Source organism: Agelaius phoeniceus, chromosome 1 (assembly GCF_051311805.1).
Source record: "Agelaius phoeniceus isolate bAgePho1 chromosome 1, bAgePho1.hap1, whole genome shotgun sequence".
Lineage (NCBI taxonomy): Eukaryota > Metazoa > Chordata > Aves > Passeriformes > Icteridae > Agelaius > Agelaius phoeniceus.
Genome location: NC_135265.1, coordinates 79,951,439 through 79,970,618, shown reverse-complemented (window position 1 = coordinate 79,970,618; position 19,180 = coordinate 79,951,439). Strand labels below are relative to the sequence as shown.

The 19,180-nt window shown below is 38.7% G+C and overlaps 1 protein-coding gene across 3 annotated transcripts; it reads left to right on the top strand.

The window, feature by feature from the left end:
• Window positions 1-4,618: 4,618 nt before the first annotated feature.
• Window positions 4,619-17,926, top strand: OTULIN (OTU deubiquitinase with linear linkage specificity). 3 transcript variants are annotated; one of them, XM_054642555.2, is made up of 8 exons: window positions 4,619-4,875; window positions 6,386-6,715; window positions 9,164-9,237; window positions 10,051-10,145; window positions 11,266-11,409; window positions 13,642-13,767; window positions 14,789-15,058; window positions 16,326-17,926. In XM_054642555.2, exons 1-8 carry the CDS (start codon window positions 4,745-4,747, stop codon window positions 16,518-16,520), a joined length of 1,365 nt encoding a protein of 454 aa, XP_054498530.2. In that variant the 5' UTR covers window positions 4,619-4,744; the 3' UTR covers window positions 16,521-17,926. The 3 variants fall into 3 exon arrangements, with proteins under 3 accessions (XP_054498530.2, XP_077038194.1, XP_077038191.1); XM_077182079.1 differs by having other exon boundaries at window positions 4,740-4,875; window positions 6,436-6,715; XM_077182076.1 differs by having other exon boundaries at window positions 4,743-4,875; window positions 6,390-6,715.
• Window positions 17,927-19,180: the final 1,254 nt, after the last annotated feature.

Here is a 19,180-nt window from a genome sequence, read left to right as displayed (position 1 = left end):
TATCTTTGCTTTTATTCTCACTCCTTTGGCAGTTTGATGAAAGGATTGGATGAAAATTTCCCCTAAAGACAACAGCAAGATTAATATACCCCCTTCTTCAGTACAGGATGAAGAGCTCTAGAAAAGGAAAGCATTAATATTATGTCTTGTCTTCCACTGTGTTGAGTTTCCAGAAGACCTCTTAGATAAACTCCCCCTTCAGAGATAGAGAAGACTTAAGAACTTTTCCCATCACAAAAGTTCCAAAATCAAATAGGCCATTATGCTTCAGATCCAGACACTAAGTGGATCAGAATTGGGTAAGGCCATAGTGTTTCCAGTACTGTTATGTGCCTTTTCATACTCAGTAATGGAGCTATATGTACTTTTTTTTTTTTTTTTTTTTGTTTAAGGAAGTAAGCTGCTGCCCAGAGACTAAATCCTAGTGCTACAGCCCTCCAAAGGATCTCTGCTTTAGGGATCTCTCTGCTCTATTTGAGTTCAATATATCTTATGGATCAGTTCAGCCTTCCTATTGATACTTTTTTTCAAGCTGAAAATTTTCTGTATGTATTGAGAAGTTTAAGAACAGTACCATGGTAAAGAGTTTATGCTGTGGCTGAGGCTGAAGGTCTCCTTTGTGGTGGAAGCCAGGGGATGTTGCCAGCTGCACTGAGAAGGCAGCGGCTTATACCATCCCCAAAACCAGTTCAAGAGCCAAGCTGGCAGAGGGGTAATGGGTGAGAGCTTCAGTAGCCTGGTCTTGCCTCTTGAGGAAGGCTGGTGCAAGGTCAAACTGGACATGGAGATCTGCTTCTCATCAGGGAACAAGGACCAAAGGCAGCTGACAGGAACTACCATCAACAAGTGGGAGTCTGAGGAGCTGGTCAGCTGGAGAGTAGGTGCACAGCAGGCATAAACACATTCCTTGTTCCAAGGGCAGCCACATCCAAGCAACTCCAAAGGCTTGTTCATTAGGTAGACTTATGAACATCAGCTGAGACGGATTTGTTCCAAATGAGTGGATTGAGTCCACTTGATTAATGAACTAAAAAAGACCATGAGGCTGATCTGTTGACTTATTAGAGCAAAATACCAGTTCTATTCTCTTTTAAAAAACAGTAACATAGACAAATGAATTTGAGCATTGTAATAAAAAATCCTTAGCTTCTTGATTTTTGATATGAAAATACAATTTTACCATGGTGCTGGTGTACTCTGAGATGTTCTTTGGGATGTTTCATTAGTTCAGTAACCTAATGTAACGTTGCTTCTCTTGATGTCTTGACCTTCATGGCACACTACCTCACAAAGTACATCTGACTGCAAAAGACACCTCTCATTAGATTTTCAGCCAGGCTTTCCACCTGTATAACTGATGAGAGTGTGCTCCTTGGTAAGTGTGCAGATGAGCTTTTATCACATGACCTGGCAAATGTGATGGATGCAGACATGTCAGAGTCCCTGGGCAAAATGTGACAACTCACCACTTGACTTCACCTTGATCTCTTCTCCAGTCACACCATATGGTGGGCTTGCTTCTTACAGTTCATCTTTCATCTTCTTTGGTACTAGATTAGATTAGGGTAGATTCATGACCATAAAAATGCAAGCAACTTTCTCAGACTTAACGTAAAAAATGGAACAGTAACTCTAATTCTAAAATTTCTCTTTAAACTTAAAGAAAAATGAATATTCAATCAATCAATAAAGGAAATACATGCTTCATACTATGGGTGGAGAAGATGAGCCAACCCATATTTGTATGTTTCTTAAGTTTCTGTCTCATAAAGCCTGCTAGAATTTTGCATGTAGTATCACTATTTGCCTTCTGCAGAGTATATATCCTCTCCTTTAATTTTTTTTTTTTTTTTTTTTTTTTTTCTGCAGAAACTGGAAAGGAAAAAAAGATCTAAAATACACAAAATGTATTTAGGTTTAGGCTTAGTTAATTGATTGAACCACTAAGGTTGTCTGTGGTCTGGGCAACAGTCAGGACATACTGCTTGCATAATAAATATTACTCTGATATAATAATTTCTGAGAATGTTGGTTTACTGACAGCACTCTAGAAAAACCTTTCTGTAATTATTTTCCAATTAGAGCACATGAGGTACTCTTAGTTTAATAATAATAAAAATAGTTACATCATACTGTAACATCTTTTAATAAATATTTTTATCAAATTCATAGGCAATTTTCCCATTTTAAGAATGGTTTTTTAAATGGACAAACTGCGCTTGTTAAAAAGAAGTGAAGCAGGTTTTTAAATGTGCCTTTGTTTTTTCTTTTTGTGAAAGCTTGTAACTTTAATTGTTTAGACTGGTGCATGTGAAAAAATAATGACAGGCTTTTTACTTGCAAACAGCCATAATTTTTAGCAGTGATGTATAGTTTATACTGATATGACTCACACAGTCTCCATTTTCTGTTTGAGGGACTGAAAAACCCCCACTCACTGCACCAAAGCCACAACCTACATATTTTTCTCAGTCATTTAGAAAAGGAACATAGGGTGCTAGAAACACACTTCTGCTTGATGGACAGCAGCATGCCAGTTTAGAGCTCACTCTAGGGACAAATAAAATTAGAAACTATAAAAGTGGAAAACAGCATCTCTATATACCTGTCTTTATGTACCAGGGAGGAGATGTATGTTCTTAGGAATACATGTCCAAAACCTCTAATAAATTCAGGGATGCTAAAGGAAAGAAAACATCATGGGTAATGTGTAATTACACAAGTATATGGTGGATATTGTATTGCCCATTTGACTCTTACTGGTGGGTTTTCCCCATCTATTTTTCCATCTATTTTTCTGTCACAAGAACTGATCACCCAAAGGTTTCTAATCATAATCCTGAAAAATACGCAACACTTTTCAAATTGTGCAATGTAATTAACTTAGCAAAGAAGGTAACAGCTGCTGGTAAGCACTAAGATACATTAAATAAGGTAAAAAATATACTTTCTCATGGTGTTTGATAGGTTCTTTTTTTATCAAAATCTGAGCTGCTAGTGTCCTTCACCAGAAAGTACCAAGTACAGAAATATTTCAGACTTACAAAATATGATCTCCTGTATTGCACTGCATGTCTTTGTTGTATATTTTCATGAACTTTGTTAGTTAGCTTAGTGGCTGTACCTTACACTTAGTAAAAGATGCAGGGAACTTACAGTAGGAATGATCAGAGAAAACATCTCTGCCCTAAAGCTGTTGAGAGAACAGCAAAGGCGGGTAAATAACAAACAAACAAAGTACCTAATTTTTAAAAAGTGGCAACTGTAATGGCTCTTAAATGCTACTAAATCTGAATTATTTAAATGATGGGAACTCAGGAAACAGGTGTTTATATTTCAAGTGGACTAGCTGTTTGATAGTGAGTAATTCTGGAATGGCCAGTGAGAAACAAGAATGCATATTAAGACAAACCTGTCAGGCAAACAGCTGATCAAACAAAGAGATTTTTCAAAGGAGATGTCATTGTCAAGAGCAATCCAACATGAAGTTGATCCATGAGAAGAGCAGTGATTAAGGGACCCAAGGTAATCGATTTTTTTTTTATTTTTCTTCAAACATTCATGATACTTCCACACGTCTCAAGGATAAAAGAAACAGAAAAGGTTTGTTTACAAAAACATCTATCAGTTTTATATTGTTTCATGATGTTGCAAATTACTTATCATTGCCATTTTAACCTTTTAGACATTCTACTACCTGACTTCCACCTTTAAAATATTCTCCCAATAATGTTTGATACTTTAAATACATGTTAAAACTATTTTAACTTTGCTGAAGTTAAAATAGTCTGAACAGTTGGGGCTGTTCAGATTGTATATTTGTAGTAGTTATTTGCCTCCAGTCTCAGTATCAGTTGTTCATACTCAGAGAAAACATTCTTATGACAGAAATTGCAGAAAGAAAACAAATACTTCATTTTCAGGCCCAATTTCAATGTGAAGACCACCTCAAATGCCTAAACTGCAGTGGACTTTCCTATCACGGTACAGATTATACTATTCTTCTGACTTTTGGGGGCGTTTCTTGTTTTGTTGTTGTATTTTGTTTATTTGGGTTTTGTTGTTTTGGTTTCTGTTTGTTTTGGCTGGGTTTTTTTGGTTGTTCTTGTTGTGGTGGTGTTTTTTTTTTTTTTTTTTTTTTTTAATAATGGGTATGTTTCAGAAGCACGTAATATTTAAAGGCTTCTCATCTACTCTCCGTGCGCGCTTCTCTACTGCCTGGAGTTTCATAAGGATGTATCATCAGAACGCGGTGATGTATCTCTTTGCCCCCAGAAAAGAGACTTCCAGCCTCTCGCAAGCTCCAGACGAGCTGCAAACGCACACAAACACAAACATACATACGCGCAAACACACAAACAGAAATGCAAACACAAACGCACACAAACACACGCACACAAACACAAACAGACGCTTTGCATTCTTAGAGCACTTCTTTTCACACGGGCCGTCTGTCAGCGGGAAAACAACTCTTATTTCCACCGTATTTTCTGTTAACGAAAACTTATTGTTGCCGTCCACCTTGGGGCGGGGGGTGCGGGATCACTTTCCCCGTTTCCATTCCCCGGGCAGCGGCTGAGGGCTGAGGGCCCGGCGGGGCCACCCTTTCCGGGGGGCGGGGCGCGGCCGGTGCCGGTTCCGGCGGGGCGGGAGCGGCTGCGGGGCCGCGCAGGAGCCGGGCGGGTGCCCGGGCAGTGCTGGCTTCGGCACTGGCGCTGCCGGCCGTGCCCGGAGCCCCGCCGGCATGAGCGGCGAGCGGCGGCGGCCGGGCCGAGCCCCGCGCCTTCCCCTCGGGCCGGGCTCGGCGGCCCCCGCCGGGGCTCGGCGGGGCGGGCCGGCTTCGCGGTGCCGGGCGGGACGGAGCGCGGCGGAAAGGTGAGGCCTCCCCGGGCTGCGCACGGGTGGCCGTGCCCTGCGCCCAGCCTGGGCCGGCCTTCCCCGAGGAGCGGGGACGGGAGAAATCGGGACGTGGAGTGCGACTGTGCTTCCAAAGCAGCGCGGTCAGCGGTGTCTGGGGAGGGGATTCTGCCCCTCTGGTGCGCTCTGGTGAGACCCCAGCTGCAGTGCTGTGTCCAGCTCTGGAGCCACAGCATGGGAAGGACAGGGAGCTGTAGGAACGAGTCCCCAGTAGGGCCGCAAAGTTGTTGAGGGGGGATAGAGCTCCTCTTCTATGAGGAAATGCTGAGACGATTGGGGCTGTTCAGATTGGAAAAATGAAGGGTTTGGAGTGATCTAATTGTGGCCTTCCAGTACCTGAAGGGAGCCTCCAAGAAAAATGAGGAGGAACTTTTTACAAGGGCAGGTAGTGACAGGACAAGGGGGAAGGATTCCAGCTGAAAAAGAGTAGGTTTGGATCAGATATTAGGAAGAAGTGGTGAGGCGCTGGAACAAGGTTGCCGGAGAAGTTGTGAATTCCCATCCTGGGAAGTGTTCAAGGCCAGGCTGGATGGGGCTCTGAGCAGCCTGGTCTAGGGGAAGGTATCCATGCCCACAGCAGGGGGCTTGGAATTCGGTGACCTTTCAAGTCCCTTTCAACCGCCTCTGTGGTTCTGTGAACTCTGGTCCTGAGCTCCGTGCTATGGGACAGCTTGGTACGTGTCAGGGCTCAGGTGCCAAGGGGCTGTAATGCTAGTAAGTAAAGATATTTTTCAGGTGGGAGGTTTAGCCTAGACATAGAAATGTGTTGTGCAGCTTTAAGGTTTATAGAGTGGATATTAAGTTTGTGAGCTCTGAGGTGACCAGCCTGGGTAGCCACTAATTGTCCAGAACATTAATGTGACAACTGCCAAGCAACCCATAACTTTTGGGCAGGATTGTCTGTCAATTTAAGATAAATATCCCTGAAAATTTACTATATGGGCACATCCTAAACTTTTGGGGAGCTTGCTAGAATGAGTTGTAGGCATCCTGCCTTGATACCTTGATCATATTGGAATATACAAATATTGGAAATTTTTGTACTAAGCAATGATCCTGGTGGAGTGGATGTTTCAGAGGGCACCAGGTGAGTTTGTACAAACTGTTTTCTTGCAGGACTGAAACTTGTTTCCTTAAAATTTCTTTTAATTCTCGGGGTTTTAGGTGCTAATGCACACCAAGGATAGCAGGTGTTTATTCAGGATACTAATTCTTGTGCAGGTTGTGTCTGAGGAACTGGCACAGCTTAGCCTTCGTAAAAAATGATGGTCATGAGAGAGTTAGAAAATAGCTTGGATGGTGTCTTATTTTACCAAACTGTTCTGGATTTTATTCCTGGTTTTGAATAATTTATATAGCCTCTGAATTCTCAAAATATAATGTAACTCTTAAAATATTGTAGCTTTCCTGAAACACATGATTTTTTTCTGGGAGAGAAACTCTTCATATATTTTTTCATTCTTCAAAGTCAGGATAATCTTCAAGGGTGGATGACAGAACCAACTGGCCTTTCTGCAGGTGCAGAAGAGAAAAAAGAGAGTGTTCCCACACAGCTGATGAAGCATAAAAATGAAGTTGATGTTGCTTCTGAGGAACTTGGCTCAGCAAATGCACCTGCAGACCAGACAGAGCAAACTACGTCAGAACTAAGACAAGACTGTGTATACAGAAGTAGTGGGAGACCTGAGAAGACAGATATGATTAAATCTCTTGTGATGGATCAGGATGCATCCAGAAAATGTGAACTGTATGTACCTTGGTCTAGTAATCGTTCAGTAGTGGAGTCATCTGAGGAGAGGTAAGGATTAATTTTTTAAAATATATTGACAATTTTCCTATAGAAAGGGAGGGTACTTTCAGTTCATGAAGGTAAATTTATGATTTTTTTCCTTGGTATCTTTGGTTCAGGAAAATCCCATTAACTAGTTCAATAATTTAAGTATTTGCATGAAACTTCTTGCACTTTTTTTTTCTTTTGTGCATGCATGTTTTCATTTAATCATTCTTTTCCATTCTTACTTTATTTTCACTATATTTTCCAAATATTTATCTAGACATTAAAGGGGAAAGGCATGAGTTCCCACATTATTGTTTCCACAGATTTATTTAACAATCGCTATGCTACAACAGTGTTATGACACACTTTCATCTCTGGAATGAGAGTGCCTGTGCAGATGGATTGCACCTCTTGCCTACCTGGGTTTCAAAACAACTCTCTTGAAATGCAGTACCTTGTTTACTCTGGATGTTAATCTGTCATGTTCTCAGTCTTTGCTGCCTCTGTTTTGTCAACTCCCAGAAAGAAGGTGGTTTCATAATATCTGCAGAAGGGACATGACAGTGCTTCCTTTACACCAAACTTCCTCTTTCTTGAGTAATCTCACTGCTTTGGTCAGTTAAACACTTATTTCTGCATCTTATGCTGAGTTTATTCAAGGCTGTATGGCAAAAGAACAATTTCCCTGTCCTGACACAATTTCTCTCCCCATGGGATCCCTTGTAGCAGCAGGTTTCTTCATGGTCAGAGGGGGAGGTTGGTGCTTTATATTTTAGATACATGGCTTTTACAGAAGATAAGCTAGAGATTGCTGCTGTCACATACCAGGCTGTGTGTTTTTTTAAATAATGTTTTCAAGGTTATTAAGTATTCATTCAAGTCTTCAGAAACCTTAATGGACTTTAAACTCTGCTGAGAAATTAGGCTTTGTCCAGCATCATAGTGTAACATGAATATGGACTTGAAACAAATATTTCTATGATGTTTCTTCTCACCAGATAGTACTGTGTTTGATACCTACTATATCTACTGTTTCTCTTTTAATTAATGATTATTTAGTGTTGCTAAAAATGAGATTTCATGCAGCTACTTGAGCACCTGAGTAAAAACTTAACTAGTTTTATATAGCAGCCCAGTAGATGAGTTTCCTGGTATTAACCTAGCTCTTTATACTATAGATTTTTTGTTCTCAAGGGAGATACACACAGATGGTTTGAGTAAGCTGGTTTGGACATAAAGAAAAAGAAATACAGAGCCATCATTTAGTGGTCTGTCCTTTCAAGTTTAATGAAAGTAATCCAGTTACCATCTGGCTACATTAAACTCTTTCTCACAGTCTTCCTAATTGCTTGTCCTGTCTTAGTGATGTAAGATGTGCCTTGATTTCCTCCTAGTCTTTTGGAGGCAGGCTGAGATTTGGGGTGTTCTTGAGGAGTAGATTAGAAGCTACTGATAGTAGTGGGCAGTAAGCAATAACCTTGCAGCCTTTTTCTGTTTATGTACTTTCTTTGTAAAACAGACTTCTAATGTAAACCTCTTTAGTGCTATGCCTAAATGATACAAATATGGCTGGTAACACTTTTTTTTTTAAGTATTTTAATTGTGAAGCAGTGATTATTTTTTAGAAGTTTACTTGCTAGATGTAATTATATGACAAATGCCTCTCAGGAATGGAATGTGAAATTTGCAGTCAGTTTTTTGAACATTGTATGGACCTTCATTTTCAGCAGTAATGTTCCCATCCAAGCTGCAGATGCTGGTCTATGCACTATTCTTGTAGGGCATCATTTCCCCTCTCATGGTCATAACTTGACTTCAGAATGTTGTATGTATGCTCAGGTGCAGGTTCTTGAGAGTGTACCTTGGCCAAAAAGCCCACATTATTTGAGGAAGAAATGTTTCTCTGGTTTTCAGCTAGTCTGTAAGCTGCAGTTTGGATCATGGTAGAAATTCTCCTTAGGTTTAGTAACATTCAAACTAAATGCAGGTAGTTTGCCACTTGTCATTGTATTCTGTCACGTGTTCTGCTTAGCACGAGGCAGGTTGGTCAGTCCCAGGGGTGTGTAGATACAAAGCCCTCTTGGGCAGTGTGTTCTTAGCTGCATTATTCATATGTGCAGCAAATAGACATGTTGGCTTCTTTCTTTTGCAGATTTAAACTGTAAAATGTAGGAATACTGTAGAAGGGACTGTAGTATTCATTCAACCACAGAAGAGAAATTCAGGCAATAATTTATCACCAGCCTGGTGACAGATACTGGAGGGGAGCAGTTGAGAGGGTTTTCTAAACTTTTCTCTATTTTTGAGAGCTAACGTTGCTATGAAAATGGGTAAGATGGAACACAAATTGAGTTGAAAATAAAGGTAGAAAGACTTAAATACTTTCCTGAGTTGTAAAAAGGGGAAGAGGTTGAAAAAGAGAGTAGGATTTGTGCTGTTACTTGAGGTATGTGTTGATTTTTATTGCAGCGAGGAGGACATGTATCGTGATGAAGAAGAAATAGAGAGAGAGAAGATACTACTTAATGAAACAACCTCATCAGGTACAATCAAACTTTGTGTGAAGTTTCAAATACAGTATTGCAACTCACTGTAGCACTGATGTGTGATGTCCTAATACTCTTTCTTCCAGGGACTCCTATGCACAGATGTCCGTGTTCAATAGCAGTTACTTGTGACTGAGTACATTGTGCAGTTTGATTCAAAAAAAGATCAATTCTCTGGAAAATTAGTTGCTCTTAATATATCATTCCCTTTGTTTCTGTAGTTACTTTATGAGTGAATGAGAATTCTTTGGAAAGCAGTCACATAGTCTATGTTATGAGTGTTGTGCTTGAAAATTGCTCAGTCATCATAGCAGCATCTGTTGCTGGCATGCCTTGATACCCTCAGTATTACCTGGTTTTGGGATGAAGGCTGTTGAGATTCTGAGGCAAAACTGCATCTCTTCCTTCTGGTATTGTTACTGACTTACTGAGAAAGATCTTTCTCCCTTATAGTCTAGCTTCTATATGAGGAAGAGAAACTTGTCAGTGTTTTTCTGCTTGCTAAGAAAATGAAGAGTACTTGAGTAATTTCTCCTCTTCGCCAATTAATTTTTGCAGAAGAGAGGAGCAGAGTGTTCCCTGTCTTGTTGAACTACATCATAACTTCAGGTGTAATTTTCAGAACAAGCTGATTTTATCCCCTCCCACAGCAATAATTACTTAGTAGCTACAGGTTGTGCTGCCAGTTTCATTTGGCGCTGAAGTTAATTTAAAGTGATAGTGTATTTAGAAATTTGATGTGCTTTGTACCTTCTGTTTTCTTTATAATGTTCTGTTGCACGTAACATGTTGCACGTTCTGTTTTGACAGATTATAAATTAAGTGTTTCACCTGAAATGGACATCATGGAGTATTGCAGGAAGGAATGGAGAGGAAATACACCAGCAGCAAAAAGGATGAGAAAGGTAGCAGTTCTATTTTTGTTGAATTTCATTAGGTTCTTGGTTTTTGTCTGCTTCGTGATTTCCTATGCAGTCAGTCTTTTAAGACAGGAAATGCAGTAGCAGTGTTTTACATTGTGAGGTCTTAGGAGTGGTTTACAACTGGCAGATGCTTTTCTTTGTTCTCATTGCAAATGTGTTTTTAGCAAAGCTACTTGCTGATAATTTAGGGGTTTGATTAATACTGTCCTTTGTTATTGTTTTCAATTGAAGTTTTATATTTTATTTATGGACATAAATTGCTAATTTTGTGGACTGTTGACGTGCAGAGCAGATTACCACATTTTTGGGTGGAAGGCAGGTAACTGAAAGTGGTGAATTGCATGGGTTTTTAAAAATTTTTCCTGAGGTTTTTACCAGTTTTTGGACTAATTTTTTTATATTAATCTTGACCTAGAATGGTAGAAAATAAAGTTGTTTTGTTGCTTGAGAAATTTACTGCTATGTGTGAGTAAACATAAAGGTACCTTACAAAAGTCAAAACCTCCCCATGCCTCCCTGTGGAGAGATTACTGTGAGAAGTATGGACACACAGGACATGGGCCCTTGCCAGGGTAGCTGAGCTGCAGAAGCTGCATTTCAACATCGAGGCTTCTGCTACAACTGTGAGTGTGGGAACAGCAGGGAGGGAACAAATGTGCTGAGGCAAGTGTCAGGATGTTTCAGTGTAAACACAAACTTGCCCTGAGGCAGAAGCAAACTACATGTGCCATGTTTTGGGTAAGTAGCATCAAATAGTGTTCAAATTTCTTTTAAGCATGATGCGTAGTCTTGTGCGTGTGTATGTTGGATATTTTTTGGAAATCTAGGTGAGTTAGCTACCCGTGTTTCAATGATGTTTATGTTCTTCAGTTTCTTATTTGTTTTTCAGCAGAATTAAGTTTTTTGGGTTTATTTTTCAGAGTATAATTCGGGACCTAAAAGTATTTGAACTTCCAAAAGGGGTAGTGGGTCAAGCTTTTTTTTTTTTTAAATAGCATTAGTATTTGGGTGATAATATTCCAATACCTCTTATGTTAACAGTGTGTGACCTTAAAAGGTTTTATTAATGATTTCATGTCCTTTGGATTTTGTGTTTTTCTAGGGATATGAAGCAGTTGCTCAGAAGTTTGCATCTATAAGGAGAATACGAGGTGATAACTATTGTGCTTTTAGAGCAACTCTTTTCCAGGCATTAAGCCAAGCTACCCAGTTACCAAGGTGGCTGCAGAGTGAGGATTTTACTATGGTATGTGTCACACTGATCTGAGAATAGACTAATATTGGGTCTAACCTATTTGATAATTTTATGATCTCATTTCTCTGTTATATAGTGTATATGCTCACTTGTCAATATCCCCTGACCTGAGAAGTTGTAATGTTCAAGATGATTATTTGTGCACAGTGATTCTTTCAACTTGGAATTGAGTCCAGGTGCCCTTGGTTTCCAGTTTATAATGGATATAAATTTGACTGTAGTGCTTAATGGAATGTCACTTGTCTGTCTTAATTCTGCTCTCTTGGTTTCTTCTTACTGCCTATAATGTGGCAGAAAGAGATTTTCCACAAGACATTTGGTAATAACAAAAAATACAGACAATTTATTCTAACATTTGCAAAACCCCCAGCTTTTCAAAATTATAATATCTATTCTTGTGTGCCATATATGGTTTCTCTAGAAAGTGGAATAGCAAATTGGATGCTGTAGGCTTTGCAGAATGTGTGTAATTACCTGTGTCTTAAATGTTGCTTAAAATAAGTGTAAGAGCAACTCCAACCTGACATGAAGAACAGTTTTTCTGGAGCACTGATGTATGAGAAGAGCAAGGTATTCCCCTACAAGCAGAAGAAGAATATTCCAGAAATTTTCTTGTGTCAACAAAGTCCATTTGGTGGTATTGGTGAATATGGAAAAACATATTAAGAATGAAGCTGCCTATACAAAAGTGAGCCATTTGAAAGAGTAAGGTTCCAGTTGTCAGGGTGCTGCTGGAAATGTAAATGGTGAATGTCTGATGCACACCCTGTCTGTAGGGTAGCAGTCCAAGCAGAATCACACTGCCCTTACTACCTTTTTGCATCACTTTAGAGGACAAGTGAAAAGTTCTCATTCTGCTTAATTTTTTAAGCAAATATCTTGGGATTATATTTTTGTAATTACTGATGAAAACAGTTCTGTGAGGTGTTTTACAGCAAGTACATTGCTAACTGGTGTCCTTTTTGTAATAAAACACATTCTTTCAGCTCTCAACCATTTCCACATTATCAGACTAAAGAACATAGTTTCCCAAGGATCCTTTAAAGAGGAAACTTTTTAAAAATTATGTACTTTAAAGTTTTTAATGATGTTCATCTCTTTTTTTTTTGCTACTGATTCATAGAGGAAAATGTCATATGATAATGAACATTTTTTTGAAAAGGGTGTAAAACTACAAAACAAACTGAAATGATAAATTGTTAGGCATCAAAGCAGAAGACATGTAAGAGAAATGTGTATACTGACAGCTGGCAGTACAAATACAACATTTTTTTCTTGTTTTTAATTTAAAATGGTGATTACATGCACATTTGTAGTTGTACAAGTTACTGGCATATAATTTTTGATTGTTTAGCTTGGCCAGGCTGGAGTGGGAGAAGATCTATGCCTCTCTGAACACAGACTTGGTTGCCACTAAGGAGAACACATTACTAGTTTGGAGTCCTAATAAAGTGAAAATGGGCTGGTGGTGGCTGATGGCATAAGTGCTGCTCTAGCCAAGATTTACTCCATTGTAAGACCCAAGTTGTTCTTCCAGTTTTAGCAGTAAAATGGATTAATAGATGAAGGTACAAAACTGGACATGCAACTGCCAGAGTGTCCTTCAAGGGAGGTGTAAAAGCTCAGAACTGAACAGGTGTAGCACATGAGTAAAAGAGGCAGCTCTGAGGCTAAAACATGATCTGATGCATCAGCAAATTCCCAAGTTGTTTTTTTTCTTTAATAAAAAACCTGTCCTAGAGTGTTTGGATTGTGGTCCTTGAAACAGATTTTTTTGGTGTGTTCTGGACAAAGTAGTTTGCAGTCCACCAAGACTTCAGGATTATATGATGAATGTAATTTTCTCTTCTGTTGGTTCAGGAACACTTTCAAACAAAGTCACTGTCATCTATCTGCTGTTGGAGGAGTGTTTTAATTTAAAAAAACCAAAAATCCTCAAAACAAAATAACAAACAAAAAAGAAGGCATGAGTAACTTGGTGGATAATTTTTTTCAGTGCTTATGTGTTAGATCTGGAAATAGTAATAGACCAGTATTCTTACTGTTACCCAGCAAATATAAATAGCCACTTGTGCTTGGTATGGTCCTCTTACTATGATATCTGTTCAGAAGGATATATGAGGTATTGTTTTAAGGTGAAAACTGTTAATAAAATATGCAGGTTGGTGGCTTTTCCTTTCCAGACTTTTAGCTTAAGCTGCCTTTTCTCCTCCCAACTTCCAGCTTCCTGAAAACTTGCTGAGCAAGTATGACTGGATCAAGCAGTGGCAGCTCAGAAAGAAACCTGGCAAGAGGATGGGAGAAATAAGGGATGAAATAAAAGAGAATTTAGTACTTCTAAGGCAAAAGGTTGGAAAAGTATTTGTATATTCTTTTGTCACTTGCAAATAAGAAAAGTGAAAAAGATTTTTGAATGTGGAGAATTTAACATAAGGATGCTTTCAGTAGTGAAAGTCACTTTTCTGTATGTATATTGCAAAAATGTCAAGTAAAGAATGTCTGTTCAGATACATGAGAGGCATCTGGTCTTTTACTACTTGCAGTAGCTTGATGCTGGAATTAACTTGCAAGCAGCTCTGCAGAAAACTATTAATTAGACAGATTTCAATGTAAAAATTAATATAACAGTAGCTTTCTGCCTCTGTTTTTTCTTGTATTTTATTTGAAGGGATGATGTAAACTGCAGACAAATCCTTTTGCTATCTGGACAAGATTAAGGAAAGAAAAACACAACAACTCTGAAGTAATTTCAAAGGAGTAGTTTTTGTTCCTTTTTTATACATTTATTTCAGGTCATAGGAACAGGATTGTGCCCTTAAATATTCATACTATATTACCTGGCCCCATGCTTTCTCCCTCTTGGAACTCTGGAACCTATTAAAAACACTTCAGTTGTTCCTGTCTTACTGTGACTGCAAATTCTCTTTATAAAGGCTTTAAAGAGTATTTGGAATACTGCATTCAGCAGTTTGGGGGCTGGAATGAAATATACATTTTGAGTAACAGAAATGTAAAGAATATGATGTATGTAGGCTTTATGACACAGGAAACAAAAAAGTTATTTATTACCTTAATGTGTATTGTCCCACCACAATATTTCTTCTGCTACCTTGCAGCAATTTTTAGCATCCCTTCCTTTTGCTTTGCTTATGGATCAATTTAAGCAAAATCAGGCTAAATCAGCCTGACTTTGACTGGGGTACAGTTGTGGAAATATTCTTGATTGTTTTTAAAAAGGCACAAAGCCCTTCATAAGTTAAATTCTGAGTGCCTGTCTGAGCATCTGACAACTCACAAGTGATTTTTGCAGCTCTGGCAGGGTGATGGCTGTTGATTTGTGTTGTGTCTAATGGTTTGGTTTTTTTTTTAGTGGAAGAATATAAGTGAAATAAAGGGTCCTCTTGAGAAACAAGAAGCTTGTGATAAATTGTTTAAGAACGAAGAGGAGGAGTACAGTCTTTATGAAGCGCTCAAATTTTTGATGCTTAACACTGCCATTGAATTATACAATGCTGATAAAAGTGGAAAGAGAGTGCCTGTCTTCTCCTGGCTCCTGTTTGCACGGGATACATCCAGCAACCCTTGTCAGTTAATGCAGAATCACTTGAATCATATTGGTCACAGTGGAGGCCTTGAACAAGTAAGGAGAGGCTGTTCTTTAAAGTGTTACTTTCCTGTTTTGGAGTTTTCAGTTTCAAATGGTTTAAGAAATTTCTCAGCTTTTGTTGGGCTGACTGAAGCATCTGGTCTTTTGTTGGGAGGAATATGTTAGAACTGCTTGCTTATAATGAGAGTCTGTAAAGGCCCTTCTCTGAAACACCACGTTTTGTCTGGTGGCTGGCAGGTAGCATTCTTTGGAAATAGGGTTTGCTATTAATAGAACACTTGTATGGATCTCTTTAGTTGTTAGCTTTCTAAAAAATACCACAATAAAAGCTAATACTCAAGCTATGAAGACCATGTGTAGCACATACACAGGTGAATTCTGATAAGCTAATGGAAGTTACTGTTTTATACATGGCATAAATGGTATACATATTACAAAAAAAGCCCCAAACCAAAATGAGGAGTAATTAATGAGCTGAATAGACTGAAAGATTTTGGAAACATCCATTAAAAAAAACCCATTGAATTCATTACAAGTAGGACACTGCAATGAAGTTCACAACTTAATTGTAGATATTAGATACATGGAAGTATTATGTTTTGGTTTTGTTTCTTATCTTAAAAATCTGCAGTATAGATTAGACAGTTTGCTGTTTCTATGAAAATAGGTGATTAATTGGTGACTTTTTTGCTGCTCAGTTTATGTCAAGAAGTTATGTTGCCAGTTTTTTGTGCTGACTATATTTTTATTTCAGTAAGATTCTTTGTAAATTGTAATGTAGAACAGGATGTGCTTGTCACTGTAGCAGATGAAGTAGAAGCTTTTCACAGCTTCTTTTTCTGAATTTCTTCTCCCGTCAACAGGCTCTGTAAGGGCTTTCCATTTACTTTTATTTGGCTGGAAAGTTCAGAGTACCCTGTAAGAGTGAAAGGATCATTGTCTGAAACCTGCACTTGTATGGTTTTAAGTGACTTAACAGGATGAACACTGATGCAAGAGAATGTCTTTCCTACCTGCTTGCAGCAATAGGACACTCTGTGTAAAGCAGTTTTTCTTTAGGGTTATTTTACTAGTATGCCATTGTGGATTTGAGGACTTTGTTGTTAAATGCATGGTGTCATAGAGGGGGATGATGGAGATGAGAGAATGAATGAGAGATGCTCATGTATAGGACTTCTCATGTCACAATTTTTGTCTTTGAAAAATGACATCTGATAGGTATTAGTTTAATATTTTTATGAGGAAAATCTTGTAGAAGGCATGTTGAATTTTACACCAGTATTTGCTGTTTCCAATGTAGGTGGAGATGTTTCTCCTTGCTTATGCTCTGCAGTACACCATCCAAGTGTACAGACTCTATAAGCACAGCACTGATGAGTTCATCACACTTTACCCCAATGACCCGGAGGAGGACTGGCCTGTGGTGACTCTCATAACTGAAGATGACAGACACTATAATATTCCAGTCAGAATGTGCCAAGAGACAATGCTGTGAACAAGTGATTGTTTGGCAGACAAACTTGTGCTGCTTATGGAGGTTTCCCATGCTGTTTTGAAACAGGACAAAATCCATGTGATTAAATCAACAATTTGAAATCTGTGTTTTGGAAGTTGACATCTGAAATAAAGTGTCAAATAGGTACTATCTTAAATAGTAAATGTTTGGCAAGCATGGCTTTCTTTTCCATCAAAAGAAATGGATGCTTCTGCAGTCGTTTTTTTTGAAGGACTTACTCTGGATAGAATTGCCAGAATGATAGATTTATTAATTTTATTTCTTTTAGTGAGGCTCTGTGGTAAGACATGAGCTAACTTTTTGCTCCCCAAAATAATGCCAATTGAAATTTCTGGGAAAGTAAGGTGGCAGTGTCTTGGCAGATCTTTTTAAAAGTGCTTAGAAGCCATTTATACAAAATTGGGTCTCGGGAAGTAATACAATTCTTTTGCAGTTGGAATTTAATGCCTGCCATGATTTATGCTATAAGAGAGATGTTACTTTTTCTAATGCTTTGGGTTGTTTCTCCTACATACATGTCTCTTATTTAGAAGCCAGTTGTCTGTTACACTGAAAATGAGCTGCTCTTCCCCTTTCAACTCATGGAGAGGAACATGGCAAATGTGATAAGGGAGTATACAAGTTGTTTGATAGTCAGTCATGAAGTCAAAGAGTATACAGAATTCCCACTTCAATTATGACAGGTAATAGAGGGTAGCCACATGCCAGTTCACTTCCATGTCTGTTCATGTTATTGTTCCTGTACTGTCAATCCTCTCAGGCAGCTGCTCTAGACAACATGAGGATTTTAATTTGTCCAGGGAGTTCAGTAGTTGGAAATAAACTTTTGGTGCAGCTTACTCCTCCCAAGAGTGGAGATATCAGAGGTTCTGTTTCTGCTTAGTTATTCATTATGCTTTAAAACTGAAAGAATACAGAATGTATCAGATGCTGGAAGTGCTGACAAATCTTTTAAAAATAATTAAATAATGAAGCATTCAGCTTCTAAGTTCATGTAGAATTTTGTCCTACAGGTGACTTTGGAACAAGAGAGTGAAAGCTGATTTAACCAAAATCAGCTGGTCATACACAGGTCACTTAGAAGGCCTTCATTTGTAAATGGGGTAAGGTTATAAAAACTTTTTATTTGAATATTTTGGAGAAAGTGGCGTGCAAAATTCTTCTGTTCTAGTTGACATTTGTTAACTATTATTGTGGAAGGTAATATATACAATGAACATGTGTTCTAAAAGTTCTGTTCTCTTCTAAGATGTGTTTTAAACACATTAATGAGGCCTATCATGTACTGTGTTATATATGTCATGTTTTCGTTGCCTTCTAAATCAATTAGTTTGTTACTGAAAATTTCTGGGAGCTACAAGGGAATAAAAAACTTTTCAAATTCATCTGGCAGCATTTTGTTTCTTGTTTTATGGCCTATTCTTTAAATTTTTAATGTTTCAGTTTTTGTAATCCACTTTGTTGAAGTTAGTTTGTTCATGAATGCTGTGAAGTACAGTAACCTGTGTAAAAGAAGTAATTATTGTCTGCTTGCACACAGGCAGTAAAACCAAGTAATTCCCTGAATTGATGTTATCCAAGAAAAGCTAAAGAGGAGGAAAAATAAATTAACTTCTGCAATTCATAACTCTGATTGATAGAAAAGTTGTAGTCATGATTTAATTAACTGAAATTATTGAATTGTCATATATTCTTGAGAATACACCTCTTCAAAAAGATATTTTCACACATGTAGAGCATGGTTATGAATATATGACAAAAACCTCTAAAGCAGAGGCTTTTTAGGGGCTGAGTTTGTAGCCATTATTAGGGCTGGAAACAATTCACATAATTGGCTTGTATCTTGAACTGGAAAGGTGGGACTGGGCACAAGGTGCTTAAGTCATATGTGGTTTTTGCTAAAAACTTCTCCTGTCTACACCAAGCTTTTATTTTGCCTTTATTCTGTTTCCTAGTAAGTTATAAAGTGTGCCTGATGCTGCAGCAGGCAGTCTCTCCAAGCTGAGGCTGGGTGAAGCTCGGAGAAGCCTCAGGATGGTGTCCTGTGGGAGCTCCCCAAGACCTGGTGTGTTTGGTTCAGGACTGTGCCTTTATTCAGACTGAGCCCAAGCTCGGCCATCTCTTGCAAAGTGCATTTCTGTGTGACAGTGACAGCCCTCTCATCCAGAACTAGTGAAGGAGGCTGGAGAGCAGTGTGGGAGCTCCTGTCTCACCTGGATGGCAGATGTGCTCAGGGAACCCTGTAGATGTGAAGGAAGTGGGGAGAGGGAGCTCTTGCACTGTTATAGAGTGCAGGGCTCAACTTGGCATCTTAGTCCCTGGTGTATAAATAGTGTTGGTTGTGCAGCTCCTGCATCTTGTTTTCTTCTGGACAGAATTGCCATTTGTTTTCCCACTATGCTAGCTGGCAGGACAGGACCAAGAATGTCTGAAGGTGGCCAAATGTTCTTCATGAATGCTCCCTTTTTTGCTTAATGCTGGAAGATGACAGGAGCCGTGTTCTCAAGCTGGCTGCAATGAATATTTGTGCTATGACATCGACTAATGTGCTCCAAGCCAGACACATTCAAAGAATATGTCCATTTATGAATTTTTTGAGGAGAACTTCAGCCTCTCAGAAATGGAAATGTTATTAATTC